General features: G+C 37.2%; 1 protein-coding gene across 2 annotated transcripts in view; it reads left to right on the forward strand.

The window, feature by feature from the left end:
* The window catches only part of WDR35 (WD repeat domain 35), a 55,254-nt gene that overhangs the window by 360 nt on the left and 39,442 nt on the right, over positions 1–15,452 (forward strand). For both annotated transcript variants that reach the window (XM_045813454.2, XM_045813455.2), the window contains exons 2-9: positions 509–626; positions 2,173–2,244; positions 3,308–3,400; positions 4,870–4,998; positions 7,893–8,026; positions 8,888–9,053; positions 9,259–9,404; positions 13,385–13,510. In XM_045813454.2, coding sequence (XP_045669410.1) covers positions 509–626; positions 2,173–2,244; positions 3,308–3,400; positions 4,870–4,998; positions 7,893–8,026; positions 8,888–9,053; positions 9,259–9,404; positions 13,385–13,510 — 984 coding nt within the window. The remainder of the gene's footprint in view (positions 1–508; positions 627–2,172; positions 2,245–3,307; positions 3,401–4,869; positions 4,999–7,892; positions 8,027–8,887; positions 9,054–9,258; positions 9,405–13,384; positions 13,511–15,452) is intronic.

Here is a 15,452-nt window from a genome sequence, read left to right on the forward strand (position 1 = left end):
TTCCTGCCCCTAGCTGGGTCTTTGGGGAGCCAGCAGGACAGATCACCAAGTGCTTCTCTGGCTCCCCCCCCCCCCCCCCACCTATTGTTGATCCAGGTGCCTTAAATTCTTTGGATTGTCGTGGGCTGCCGGGCAAGAGAAAAGTAAAAACAAAAGGGTAGCCCAAGTGGTGCGTGTGGAAAGGGAATATGGACTGATGGTCTAGATTTATACCTCCGTTTCCCTCTTCCTTCCAGTAAAACATTCATCAGGTGACTCTCCCACAGGGTTCCTCCGCAGTCAGTGCCCTTCTCTGGTGTGCACTTTTTTCTGTCTTTCGCAAATGGTAGGGCAGCTCCGGGGTCGTGCCATGCCCGTTTTCATCACAGTTCACACTTTGCAAGAAGGACCGTTTTTCTTCTTGGGCGGGGGTGGTGGTGGTGGTGTGGATTTTCTTTAGCCTTTATCTGTAAGTCACCAACGAACTTCTTCGTGAATAGCTGTGAAAGTGGCTGTGGTTGCTTTTCAGATTGCCATTCCCAACAACGTGAAGCTGAAATGTGTATCTTGGAACAAGGACCAAGGATTCATAGCATGTGGTGGCGAAGATGGATTACTGAAAGTTTTGAAATTAGAGACACAGACAGGTAAATGAATGCGAGCCAAATGCTTGAACGTGATGGAAAATTGGCTAGTATCATTTGTTCAGTGAGATTTACTCATGGTATTGTCAGTATGCAATTCTAATTCCTTTAAAACGAAAAAAACAAATTCCCAAACATTTAGTGGTGTTTTTTGTAGAGTATTTTTGCAATAAAGTGTAGAGAATATTGAATGTAAAAATCAGATGGCTTTTGCTGAAGTTCTTGATTGGAAAAGGAAAAACAAGAATGAGAACTAAGTTGCTATGTTGCCTTGTCTGTTTATTGTGCTCTATTATTTGGAGTCTAATAAAAATGATGTGAACCCACATTTCAGTAAGGTCACAGAATCTCACATTTTGTCAGATTGTTTGCAGGCCTGTATCATCCTTTTTTGCTTCTCAGATGTGTTAATAATGATTCACCTAGTGTCCAAGCACAGAAAATGAGACTTTTAAAACATTTTTGTCAATAAGTTTCATGTGATTACACCTTGCTTTCTCTTTTTTTAGTTCTCTGGAACCATAGCAAACAGTTCCACATTTCCTTTAACATCCGTAGTGTTGCTCTAGAATGGCGAGCTCGACAATCCCCATTCTACGTTGAAGATCTAGATGAGGAGGTTGGCGTGGAATCTCAGCTCTGCCATACTGAGTGACTTTCAGCAAGTTGGTCAACACTTTTGGGTTTTAGTTCAGTCTTCTGTAAGATAAAGGGCTGAACTAAATTCCATTTTGGATTCAAAGGCTCTACACTTCAACCCCCGGGGCCTTTGCACTTGCTATTTCTGAGTCTGGACTACTCCCCTCTCCTTCCCTCTTTTCCCCGCCTTGCTTGACATCTCCAGTTAGTCTCAGCGTAAATATAATTTCTTCAGAAAGCCTTCCCTGGTTCTCCCTCCCTCCAATCTAAATTAATCTCCCTCTGTTACTATCTCTTATTATGGCTTTACTTCCTCAATTTGTAATTTTACATACACACATGTATATTTATGGGGGTGGATGAGTGTATGTTTAAAATCTGTCCCCTCAGTAGACTACAGCTCTCTGAGGGGAGAGGCCTTAACTATTTCATCTATCATTTTATATTCAGAAGCTTCCATAGTGCATGGCACGATATAGACATTAAGTGAATGCATGAATGAATGAATGAATAAAAGATTCTGCAAAATCTAGTAAAAACTGATTTCCAAAGTCTTTGCTTTCTGATCCCTTTTATGCTTTAGAGTTTTCAGTCTGTCATAAATATTTCTATTTATGATCTTTTGGGAAGGAATAAGTAGCAATAATAATTACTAATATATTTAATATAATGGGTAAACAATGTTTTTCAAAAATGTATTTTGCTTTATTTTGTCAGAATAGTATCTTTACAAGGGGGTACATATTATTGTCCTATGTTTCTACCATGAGAATAGTAGGTCTGAGGCATACTTAAAAAAAATCTTTCTAATATCATCTAGGAATAAGAACTCCCTTTAAAATAAGCAAGAAATGTCAAAGTCTTATAATCTGTTACTTTAATGTGTTTGCTCTAATATTTTTTTCCCTAGATGATGCAAAATTGAGGGGTCTTGCAGCCCCTAGTAACCTTTCTATGAATCAGACTCTCGAAGGTCATAGTGGTGAGTCATGTGATTTTTAAAATCATATTTGAATAGTCTTTAGGCATTTAGAAACCCTCTACTTAATGCAGAAATGTTATAATTTTTAATAATGGCAATATTTAAAGTAATCATTTCTATTGAGCCATAATTAATTAATTGAGCCTAGAGTCCTTCAACAACTTTTACAGGAAAAACAGTATTTTTAGTAAATCTAAAACAAAGTCGGTCTTATTTTATATATTAAAAAATACTGTTATTTGTCTGTGGGTAGGATATAATCCTTTTTTAGAATCTGCCCTGTGGTTCCACATCAAAGTAGACTAAAGAGACATGACAACTGAATGCATTCCGTGATCCTAGACTGGATCTTGGACCGAGGAAAAGAAGTATCTATAAAGGGTATTATTTGGACAATTGATAAAATTTGAATGTGAACTGGGGTTAGATAATAATATTATATCAGTGTTAAATTCACTAATTTATAATATGGTTGTGAAAGAGAATGTCTTCTTAGGAAACATACACTAAAGTATGTAGGGATTAAAAAAAAAAACAACTAAAAAAAACTCAGTTGTTCATATAACCCAGAGGTTTAAGATATGCTCAAGAGTGTGTTACTAATAGAATGGAAAACAAGAGGGGGCAGAAGAGAAATTAGGGCATATATCAACCACAAACAACCCCCTTCCCCCTAAAAAAAAAATCCAAGTACTTAGTATGATGTCCTTTGGGCGTTATTATCCTTGGGAGTCAGGCCAGTTGGGTAAATCTTACCGACATTTGTTTCTGTCATCAGATATATGGCAGCTCTTGCGTCTGACCGGATTAGGTGACTTTGCTGCCTGAAATATGAACAAACATGAAAATTTTTATTACACGTATCAAACATGAAGATTGTATCACAGGAAATGAGTGACAATAGCGACTACATCCTATGAATATTTTTGAGTGATTAATTAAAGACTGGCTAGTCGCACAGGAACCGTATTGCTTTGAACATGCTGTTTGTGTTTATTATAAAAATACGAACTTGAAATCGTAACCTTTTTTAAGTTCCTAAATTGTTTTACAATTTTTTAAGGTTCTGTTCAAGTTGTAACGTGGAATGAACAGTATCAGAAGTTGACTACTAGTGATCAAAATGGGCTTATCATTGTTTGGATGTTATATAAAGGTATGCTGGGAGAGCTTATGGAACCTTTCACAGATTGGAGTCTGGGTTACAGTGTTTGAATGGGGAAACAACGTATTTGAAATAGACTCCTTTAAACCAGCAGCAGGGGTTCATCCGACCACACAGGGGTAATATTTCTAGATTTATTGCTGCTTACTTTTCCTTTTAACTTAATTTTTTTTTCAACTGTGACCTTGCATGAGGAAAGTGAACTAGGTGGCTGTTGGTTATCTCCAAAATGATCTTAGGTCCTTAGCAGGATAGTTTTCTACTTGAGATAGCTTTCCCTCCGCCCCATAAGAGTTATTTTCTGTGTGATCAGTGGCTAGAGTTAGTCCAGTGAGTAAAAACATTTATTAAGAAGTCAGGGGCAATAATTCATACCCTTTATTGAGTCATTTAGCTTCCTTTTCTTTCATGGACACAGATTTTATCTCAGCTCTGACTACTGGCTCATGATTTGTACCCTTTGCCTACGAGAGAGCAAGAAAAGGATTAATTTAGGTGCTTCACTATTACCAGAAAATAACGCATAATACATGATCTCTTGGGGCCTGTAGCCATCATCTTTAAATGAGAAGGCTACCTTAGTTCACGTGTGTTGTTTTGAAGACATTCAGGGTATACCATTTAAAAATTCTTAATACATGAATTTATGTTTTTCAAAGTTTAGGTATGTGTGTGTATGTCTGTGCAGGGAGTAGAATATGAGAGTACAGGAGATTAGGGTAAACTGTCTTTTTCCAAGATGGGTGTTCTCTGGGCCTCAGTCCTGACTCTGATAATGCCCTCCTCGACCAGTTATTTCAAATTACGTGATAATTTGCTTGGCTGTGGGCCAAAATTCCTGATACTAAAATGTAGTAAAAAAATAAAAACAAAACAAAATAGCCTTGTGATTTGCCTCACATTTGGTTACCCTTTGAGACCTCTCACTCTAGCCCTGTGTACAAGAAAGAATGTTTTTGTCATTCAGCATCAGTGATGGGAAATCACTAAAGTGATTTGAACTGTTGAAAATTTTTCAAGCAGGCTTAGAGTTTTTACCTAATGTATTTGTATTGAATATGCTTATAATTAATCATTGGAGAGTTTATGCATACATATAAAATTATTGTGGTTATTTTGTTTTTTCCTTGGTTATTATCTAAAATTTTAGGCTTTGAGAAAAATCAGTTGTTTTGGCCTGTCAAAATCAAATAGAGTTTTATATTTTAATGGACAGAAAGGAAGAAAGAAAGAAAAGATGGGCATTTATTGTGTTTTCTGTGATAATCTTTGAAGCGGTTTTGGTCAAGGCCTCAGCTAATTTTTATTTTGTTTTTGTTGGATTTGAAGGTTTTATAGTTTAATGTCTCAGATTGTAGAAAATTTTGCAGTTACTTATCCCATAGTGTATTTTATGGAATGTTTTCAACTCTTATGTGAAAGTTTTGACTTGTAATTTTTTTTTAAATTTGTGCGAATAGGCTCTTGGTACGAGGAGATGATCAATAATAGGAATAAGTCAGTGGTTCGAAGTATGAGCTGGAATGCCGACGGACAGAAGATCTGCATTGTATACGAAGACGGGGCTGTGATAGTTGGTTCAGTGGATGGTAATGCTTTGTTGCACACAGAACTAAGATCAAGATTTGTTTGGCATTTTTGTCTTTAGAGGCTTAATTAATTATATGTTAGATTTCTAACAGAAAAACACAAGAAGAGAAAATAGTTGATATACAATTTGATGATGTTCAAGAAACATTTATTTATTTTTAAGATTTTATTTTATTTTTTTAAGTAAACCCTCCACCCAACATGGGGCTTGACCTTTCGATCCCGTGATCAAGAGTCGCATGCTCTGCCGACTGAGCCAGCTAGGTGCCCCTAAGAAACATTTACTTTCATGTATACTCAAGTAAAAAATCTATTTTTAAAAAATATCCTATAGTGGCACTGAAAAAAAAAATCAATTTTTCAGGATTATTTTAAATATGTCTGCCTCGTTATAATTTATTTTTATACTTATTTAAGCTATTATAAATATGTAAATCTTAGTTTCAAAAGGTATATAGGGATATAACAATCTCTGGTTATTTATAAAAAATTGAACCGTTGAATATTATTGACATGTAACATTAGTTTTAGATGTACTACATAATGATTTGATATTTTTATGTGTTGTGAAATGATCATCTGGTCATTTTTTAATAGAGCTGAGCATGTTATTGTTACCTGTGTTTCATGACTTTAAAACCTATGTTTTTCAGATTTTAGTTCATAGATAACACTGGGGCTTCTGAGAGTCTGTACCTTCATTTTATTGTGAAACTTTATAGAGAAATAATATATTTCAAAATGATTTTCATTTTTCCATTTGTTTTTTTCTAGTGTAACTTCATTTATTCCATAAATGTTTCTGAGAGCTTACAAAGTCACAGCTATAATTCTAGGCACTAGGTATGACAAAAAATATTTCAGATCTAGAACAGGAGAGATGGATAAGTAATCAGGTAATTATAGTACCTTGTGGTAAGTGCTGAGACAGGGAAAATACAGCAACATAGAGTAGAAGTGTCTACCTAGGCTTGGAGGAATCAGGGAAGGCATCCTGGAGGAAGTGGTATGTGCTAAGGCATTAGGCACCAGGAAGGTTGGTTTGTAGAGTGTCCTAGGCCTAAGAAATAGCATTTGAGGAGGTCCAGAGGGGTTGAACTTAGCCATGTTTAGGGTATTGAAAAACTTTTGAGAGTCAGTGCAGTATAATACTAAAAGGAGAAGAGTTGTATGTGATGAAATTAGAGACAATAGCAGAAGCCAGATTATGCAGATTGTAAGTTATACAAGGAGTTGGGATTTAACTTTAAGGGCACTGGGGAGCCAGTGAAAGATTTTAAGAATGGGAGCGGGGTGATCACATTTGTTCTTTGGAAGCATCTCTGTGACTGCAACATGAACACTGGAGGGAGGAAAGAAAGATAGGGGGCAGATGTACCAGTTAGGGAATTACTATGGTAATTCAGGTGAGAGGTGATGGTGGATGGTAGCTGAACCAGGGTAGTGACAAAGAGGCTGGAAGTAAGTGGACATATGCTGGAGATACTGAGGAGGTAGGATAGGTAGGGCCTCATTACTGATCAGTTTGGGGATGAGGGAATGGAAGTGTCTAGAATCATAGCCAGGTTTTTAGCTTTGACAACTGGATGGATGGCGATGCCATTATTATAAGGGATGTGGGAAGGGCGCCTGGGTGGCTTAGTCGGGTAAGCGTCTGCCTTTGTCTTGGGTCATGATCCCAGGGTCCTGGGATTGAGCCCCACATCAGGCTCTCCCTCTGTGTCAAATAAACAAATAAAATCTTAAAAAAAAAAAAAATAGGGGTTGTGGGAGAAAGACTGATTGTGAGGGAAGATTTTGTTTTCGGACATGTTGATTTTGTCCTGCCGTAGGACAGCCAAGCAAAATTTGTCAGACCATAGTTACATGAATGCATCTGTGGCTCCAAAGTATCTGAGCCAGAGTCATACTTTTGGAAATCACCAGCATGTAGATGGGAATCTAAACCATTGGAATAGATGAAAAACCTATGGGCCACCTGTGGGGTAAGAACCTGCAACATAAGTGTTGGAGATAAAGGAGTAAACAATTGTGCAGAAACCAAGAAAGAAGGAAAGGGCGGTTAAGGAAAAGCCTGCAGTAGACTTAGCCACAGGCCACTAGGGACCTCCTGCAGGCCATTTCAGTGGACACATGGGGTGGAAGCCGGAATGGGTTGGGCTGAGGGTTGAGAGGGAGGTGAGGAAGTGGTGACTGCAGGTGTAAACTCTTCCAAGAAGCTTGGCTGGGAGAGGAATGGTGGAAACAGGGTAGTGGCTAGAAGGGAACTTGGGGTTGAGGGAGCTGTTCTTTGGTTTGTTTTTATTTGAGGTGGTAGTTTTGAAGAAGGATAGATCTGAGTGCATTTAAATATTTGTAAGAAAGGGCTTAGAGATAAGAGTTTAAAGAGAAAGAGAAAATATGAATAATCAGTAGAAGGAGATCTTTGCAAAGCTAGAAAAGGCTTAGACCAGAAAGTATGTGGAGGGATTGCCCTACATGGGTGTCTGGTTGGGGATATACCTCATCCTTTGTACTGGGGGGCAAAGCAGAAAGAGTCCTTGTGGATTCACTTTTGTCCTAAATGTTTGAGAGTGGGAATGAAAGATTTCTCTTTTGCAAGCTTTTATTTTCTTTCCAAAGTTGAAGGTGAATTCATCTGCTAACTGGGAGTAAGGCCCAGATTAGAGTTTTGAAGAGAAGGGAGAAAGTTGGAAAGAGCTGCTATTTCAAATGTTTAATAGGGTGTTTGGCACATAGTAGCTGCTCAGTAACTATTTATTGGCTGCATAAACTGAACAAACACATGGTGCTGTGAAGAGTGTGAGAGCTCTTTAGGGAAACAGATTTTTAGGACAGTTGTTGGAGAATCATGACCTTGAACTTTTAATGAAATAATTATGTTTTATTTTAGGGAATCGCATTTGGGGAAAAGACTTGAAGGGTATACAGTTATGCCACGTAGCATGGTCTGCAGATAGTAAAGTCCTACTTTTTGGAATGGCAAATGGAGAAATACACATTTATGATAATCAGGGGAATTTTATAGTAAGTGTATCTATTTTCATATACTCGTTACACAATTTTATATGATTATATATCATTTGTATACGTATACACATTTATTTTTTACGCTGGTTTGTGTCATCAAGAAAGTCTTCAGTTTTTTTCCCAACATTTAGATTTTTTTAATTAAAAAAACTGGGTCGCTTCAAGGTAAATTATGCTTTTAGTTCAGAATTCTTGGTAACTGGGAGGGACCAGATTTCAGTGTATTGAAGCCGAGGGATAATGAGTGGGAGGAGGTACAGTTTAATCTTTGTGTCTTCTAATAGCAGAAGCCTAAGTTTACATGAGATACCAATGATATATATATTTTTTTCCAATGATATTTTTGTAGCAAGCTACTCAAGGTTGTTTGTAAAAAGAACGGAAGACTTAAAGAGTAAGGGACAAAAATCAGCTCCTGGGAAGAAGGCAAAATAAAAGAGGCTCAGCTAGCATGATCTCAAGAAAAACTCTGGCTTTGTGAGATTTACTGTGTTCAGTCTCTGATCTCATTTATGGGGCAGTTTTGTTTGTCGCGAGGCGGAGGACATTATGTAAATCTACCTGTTGGTGGAAGTGATAGTAGCCAGCTTTTCCATGACACGTTGCTATGAGGTACCTTCATATACCTCTTGTCATTTAGTCTCATACATTCTCTGAGTTTTTTTTTAATCCTCATTTTGCAAAAGGGAGAGACTGAAACTCAGTTTAAGTGGTTTGTCCTAGGGTTGGTAAACCAGTAAGCCATGGGACTGGCATTTGAAATCAGATTTTTAAATCCCATTTTCAGTGTTCTTTCTACAATATTCTATACTGACCTGTTTTAAAAGATGATATATTAACCTAACTGGTTCTGTTTAGATGAAAATGAAACTGAATTGCTTGGTGAATGTCACTGGAGCAATCAGTATTGCTGGAATTCATTGGTACCATGGCACGGAAGGCTACGTGGAGCCAGACTGCCCCTGCCTTGCCATTTGTTTTGACAATGGGAGGTGCCAAATCATGAGACATGAGAATGACCAAAGTACGTAACTTTTCTTTCTTTCTTTCTTTTCTTTCTTTCTTTCTTTCTTTCTTTCTTTCTTTCTTTCTTTCTTTCTTTCTTTCTTTCTTTCTTTTCTTTAGTGTGGAGAACTTAAAACATATTTAAAAATCGTTCTGAAGATTATACAGTTCTGTAGGCTAAGTATTTTACCACAGTTACCTCATCTTTTTTGCTTTTTGACTAGATCCTGTTTTAATCGACACTGGCATGTATGTGGTGAGTATCCAGTGGAACCACATCGGCAGCGTGTTAGCTGTGGCAGGCTCCCAGAAGGTTGTCACTCAGGATAAAGATGTAAACACTGTGCAGTTTTACACTCCATTTGGTGAGGTAAATGTCTTTTTTCTTTCCTGTGTAGTGAATAAGGTTGGGGAAAAAAGAACGGAGGACGTGGTATAAATTTGTCACATTTTTGAAAAGGGACATTTTGAGTAAAAATGATGGAATATCAGGCGTCTTGTCTTTGAATACTATCCTCACTTGTAAGTCTTGATAGTTGTATTTCATCATGGAATTTAGTTTATACTGCGTACGTGTAGGAAATGAGCTGTTTCACCTAAGAAATCATCATGCAGTAGTTATTTAGAATATTTCCTCTGTGATCTGAATGTACATCTTTTTTCCTAGCTGGTTTTTGAGTTGTTTTTAATATAATTTAGTTGTTTCAGATTAATATTTTGGATTTTTAATGTGATATAGTAAATGTACATAGATGTTAAACACACATATCTGTCTCTTCTTCCTTCAGACTTTTTTTTTTTTTTAAGGTTTTATTTATTTATTTGAGAGAGAAAGTGCAAGTTGGCGGAGGGGCAGAGGGAGAGGGAGAGAATTCCAAACAGACTCCCTTGAGTGTGGAGCCTGATGCAGGGCTTGGTCCCAGGAGGCTTGAGATCATGACCTGAGCCGAAATTACCAGTTGGACACTTAACCAACTGGCCACCCAGGTGCCCCTCCCTCCTCCAGACTTCTAACAGTTTTAATTTGTTGAGGAATAACCAACTATTTTAAGAAAATCTATCTTAATAACTAATCTTAGGTGACTCTACATTAAAATACAGGCATTGTTTTCATACATGCGTGTGTTATCCTTCTCAGTAGTATTACTTTTTTTTTTTTTTAGATTTTATTTATTTATTTGAGAGAGAGAGAGGCAGAAAGGGAGGGGCAAAGGGGGAGGGAGAGGGATAAGCCGACTCACTGCTGACTGCAGACAGAGCCATCCAGGTGCATCTAATGAATTTAATTTTTAAGGAGAATTTTATTGAAGACGTAGTGGAAAATATCAAATAGGAGAATTAATATATTGTGAATTTTAAAGAATTAAAGAATTCTCTTTAAATATAAGAGAACTTATAGTAACTAAGCTTAATAACTTTTTACCTGTTTGATTTTCTGTCTCTAGACTCTATTTAGTACCTGTTGGTTTTTATAAATTCACCATAGACTTCAATAATATGTGTTTTTGTTACATAAAAACCTTCCCCAGTTGTTTTAATATTTTAATATTAATATTTTAATTAATTTAATTAATAATTTAATTAATATTTTAAATTAATATTTTAAATTAATATTTTAATATTAATAATAATATTCTTTAAATATAAGAGAACTTATAGTAACTAAGCTTAATAACTTTTTACCTGTTTGATTTTCTGTCTCTAGACTCTATTTAGTACCTGTTGGTTTTTATAAATTCACCATAGACTTCAATAATATGTGTTTTTGTTACATAAAAACCTCCCCCAGTTGTTTTAATATTTTAATATTAATATTTTAAAATACGTTTTAGTAATTTTTGTGAGGGTAAGAAATGGTATCAGCTCATGCTTTTGAATCAATATCTCAAAATATCCAGTAGAATGTGATGTAGAGAATAGATTGTACATTGACAGCTAATAATATTTCTAGTATATGTTAAAAGCCAAGGGAAAGCAAAAGTATAGTTCTTAAGGTTCCTAACTATTAAAAATCTGAATGCGTTCTTAATTCATGTTCTTTATTGGTTATTTTTGTCAAACATTGGCTTATTTATCATTATATTATTTTATCTGCTTATTTTTGTTAGTTCAACATTTTTTAAGCAGAAAAACATGGATTCTAAGGTCTATTTGTTTTCTCTTGCAAAACAGTGTGTTATGTGTTAAATTGAAAACTGTAGGTTGGTTTGGCATGGTTGTGATTAAAGTATCTAGCATAGTTCCTGAGGGTGTATTAGTCATTTAGGTTTTTGTATTTTTGCTTTTTTTGAATGAGTGAATATATAGGGGACTTATTTTGGATCTATGTTATTAGGATAGGGACGGTAACTTGGAAGGAAGTTATCTAGAGATTTAAACTTAAGGAAACCTTAGGGAAGAATTTGCTTTTGATTCTGAAGGCCTGGGTCTTCTGGTTTTTATACTGTGGTCTTAGCCAAGGAAGGGGATGATGGAACATGTGACTTGTCAGTTTGGCCTGGCTTTGGCTCTGAATTCCATTTCCACAGTGTTGTCTCACTTGGAGAACTTATTTCAGCGCTGAGACTCAGTTTACTTATATTCTCAAATAAAGGCAAAACCTCATGGCACTGTTGTAAAAATTACAGGAGGTAACAATGAGAAAATGCCTGCCCCCATACTTGGCGAGTGCTTACTACAAGTTGGTTTTCTCTCCTTGTTGCTGCCATCACCTGGCTGGCCTGCAGAGTTGCGAGACGACCTTATTCTCTCAGTGCGGCTCCTCACTACCAGGAGTGCTGCTGTGAGAGCCTGCTTGCTCCCTTTGGTTTCATGCAGGCAGCAGGACAGATAGAGTGGACCCTTCGAGGTTAAAACATTTTTACCCCCATCTGTTTCCCTGGCAAAATGGAGCTTAATACATTAAACCTGACTTTCGAACATATCTGCTTAAGAACAAGGGATAACATTCTTGGTCTGTCAAAAAAGCATAGATTTACAATATTTTCTTTTTATGGCCACATTAAAATGTCTTTGTATTAATTTATTCACTTGTTAATTTAGCCATAAAATGGGCTATGTTAAATTGAAAACTGTAAGTTGGTTTGATATCGTTGTAATTACAAGTAGCTAGCATGTCTTCATTTATGAAGACATTAATTTGAATGCATGATACATTTATTTACTTAATAGATATTTGTTGAGTATCTGTTTGCCAAGCAATCCATTAAGGGATAGGGACATAAATGTGAATATGATGAAGTTAGTCCTCTCTGGTAACTCACTTTCTGAATTCTCTGGACCTGTAGAAGGAAGGAGAAGACAGGAAACAATATTAAAGTTGCATCTTGGAGGATGGAGACCATGCTCCAGGAGGACAAGAGAGAGTGAGGCCAGGGAGGCACGGGGAGAGGAAAGGAAGATTTCAGGCAGAAGGGATATTATCCAGGTCAAAGGTTTGGAGGCACAGTAGCCCTCTCATGAGGGAGAGCACAGGAATTACGGCTAAATAGTGAGGTACTGAGCCAAAGAGTATAGTTTGGAGCCAGATGGGAAGAGGCATTGTATACTCTGCTAAAGAACGTGATGGTGGGAAGCTATTGATTCCTAAAAATTACTAAACATTTTTTTTTAAAGCAGGATAAGATATGATTGGATTTGTGTTCCAGAAAGGTAGTTTTGACAGTAGAATGAATATTGAATTTGGGAGGTAGAGGCTGGGAACGAGAAAAGAGATACAAGGTAAAGATTGCAGTTAGACTATTACTATAGTTCATTCAGGAAAGGAGGCAGGGGTAGTGGAGAATAGCTGGGAATGAAAGCAATAGGACTTGGTGACTGATTGGCTATGGAGGATGAAAGAGAGGCCAGACTTAAAGATTGCATTTCCTACCACAATCATTCATTCATTCCAAGAGGCACAATTTTTTTAAACGATTTTATTTTTAAGTAATCTCTACACCCAACATGGGGCTTGAACCCACAACTACCCACTGAGCCAGCCAGCTGGCCCCAAGAAGCAGAATTTTTTACAACTCCAAAATTGGAATGTATCTTGTAATCAAAGTTATCCTATTTTAATTAGCAATGTGTTTTATTCTTTCCTGAGTTGTACATAAATATGCGTATTTAGATCTCCAGCATCTTGGATTTGATGAAATTTGATACTGAATTCTTTTGGTTTTGTTTGTAAATTTCTCCTATAATAAGTATGTTTTTCATTATAGAAATTCAAGGAAAATGATTTTAAAGTGAGTAGTAACCTTTCACAAAATAATTTTTATAACGCCTTTGATCTCTATGAAGTGATTGGTGGTAATTTATATTTTGTTTAATTGTGATACTTCAGGTTAAATATAATTATTTTTTCAGCATTTGGGTACTTTGAAGGTTCCTGGAAAGCAGATGTCTGCACTATCTTGGGAAGGAGGAGGACTGAAAATTGCCCTAGCTGTTGATTCTTTTATATATTTTGCAAACATTCGACCTGACTATAAGGTGCGTATTGTGAGCAGTTGTTAAAAAAAAAGCTGTTTTTATTAACTAATTTTGTTGCAGCTCAAAGTATAATGTATGTTTCTTGCATGTGTTCACAGCCACTTTATTTTAGAAACCAGATGAAGGGAGATGTTTTTAGTGTGAAGACTTTAGAACCTGAAAACTTTTCTAGAATATTATACATAATAAAATACTCCAAACAGTCAGGGTCTCAGCAGGAAACAGATGGCACACTCAAAAGAATAATTGAAGAGAGATTGGTGGAGGGTTTATTACAGAGGTATGAGCAGGGCTAATGGGTCCAGTAAGGGATGACAATGCAGGCATTCAGGGATTAGCAACAGTGGGCAAGATAAGAAAGTATTGTTCCCGGAACCCACTAGAGCTGTGGCTATGCAAGAGGGACTATCCTGCGGGAGCATGGCCTCTGCTGGCTGGCTGGGTAAGAACAGTTTTGGGGAGGGGATACTTCAGCCCATCTCTTTACCTTCTGGTGCCTTATTGGCCAGATCCAACTGGAAGCCAGAAGGCAAGGTAGCCCACATGTTGGAATTCATAGAAGCCAGTCTCCAGGGAACAGCAGGGTAAAGAAAGGTAGAGAATGGATCAGAAGGGGAAAATGAGAATAAGCAGCATAATACTAATCAATATTTTTTTTAAAAGATTTTATTTATGTCTTAGAGAGAGACAGAGAGGGCACAAATGGGGAGGGGGTGGGAAAGGGAGAAGCAGGCTGTCTGCTGAGCCGGGAGCCCAAAGCGTGACTCCATTCCAGGACCCTGGGATCATAACCTGAACCGAAGGCAGACACTTAACCGACTGAGCCACCCAGGCGCCACAATACTAATCAGTATCTTATCTTAAATTTAACATTTGACCCAAAACACATTTGGAAGTATGAGATTAATCAAGCTGGTAAACTACTAAGAATATTTGTTATGGAAAGCTTGTTTCATTTTTAAAAAGCAAAGCACCTTGGAGAACTGTCTGATTTTAAGACTAGGGTAGGAAAAATAGAGGATGAGCCTGGCGTCTCTGATAGTGCCAGAAAGTAAGGAAGTGCTCAAGACACAAAAGGATGGGGCATACCAAAGAGACAGAGGAGCCAGCCTGGAAGAGCTCCTGATGGCCAACACTGGAACAATTTGAGCAACGAAATAAATGATGTAACTTTGGATTGTAACCAAATTATAAAATAAATGTCCAAGAGCAAGAGCTGATCTAAAATAAATTATTTAAATAAATAAATGGAGGAGAAGAAACAAGTCTTCCTTACAGAAGTATTCGAATTACTTGGATACTACCGCCTCTGGTCTCCTGCTTCCCTAACTTGAGTGTAAGTTGCATTTAGTGACTCACTTCTGAAGAGCAGGGTATGGGAAGGGGAAAACAGAAAATCACTTTACCCTGGGGAGACCTAGCAGACACCACCTTGTCCTGGCAGTCACGGCTAGCATCATCAGCGGTGTCACACAGATATCACGTATCACCTGACGGGGCACGTGAGCAGAGCTCTTCGCTTCTGTGATGGTCTCCCTAAAAACTGATAAGCCCAATCGGAGCAGGAGAGAAACATCAGACAAACCCAAATTGAAGAGCATTCTGCAAAGTACCTGACCAATACGCCTTACAACTGTCTAGGTCATTAAAAACAAGGAAAGCCTGAGAAATCACCACAGTCCAGAGGAGTCTAAGGAGATACGACTACTAAGTATAATGCATCCCAAATAGGATTCTGGGACAGAAAAAGGACATTAAGGAAAAACTAATGACATCCAAATAAAGTGTGAAGTTTAGTTAATAGGACTGGATCAATGCTGGTTTCTTAGTTGTGACAAATGAACCACAGTAGTGTAAGATTATGAACAATAGGGAGAGGAGTATAGGGAACTCTGTATTATCCTTGTAACTTAAAAAAAATTTTTTTGGGGGGCGCCTGGGT

Source organism: Ursus americanus, chromosome 7, assembly GCF_024610735.1.
Source record: "Ursus americanus isolate L20-20 chromosome 7, mUrsAme1.1.p, whole genome shotgun sequence".
Taxonomy (NCBI): Eukaryota; Metazoa; Chordata; class Mammalia; order Carnivora; family Ursidae; genus Ursus; species Ursus americanus.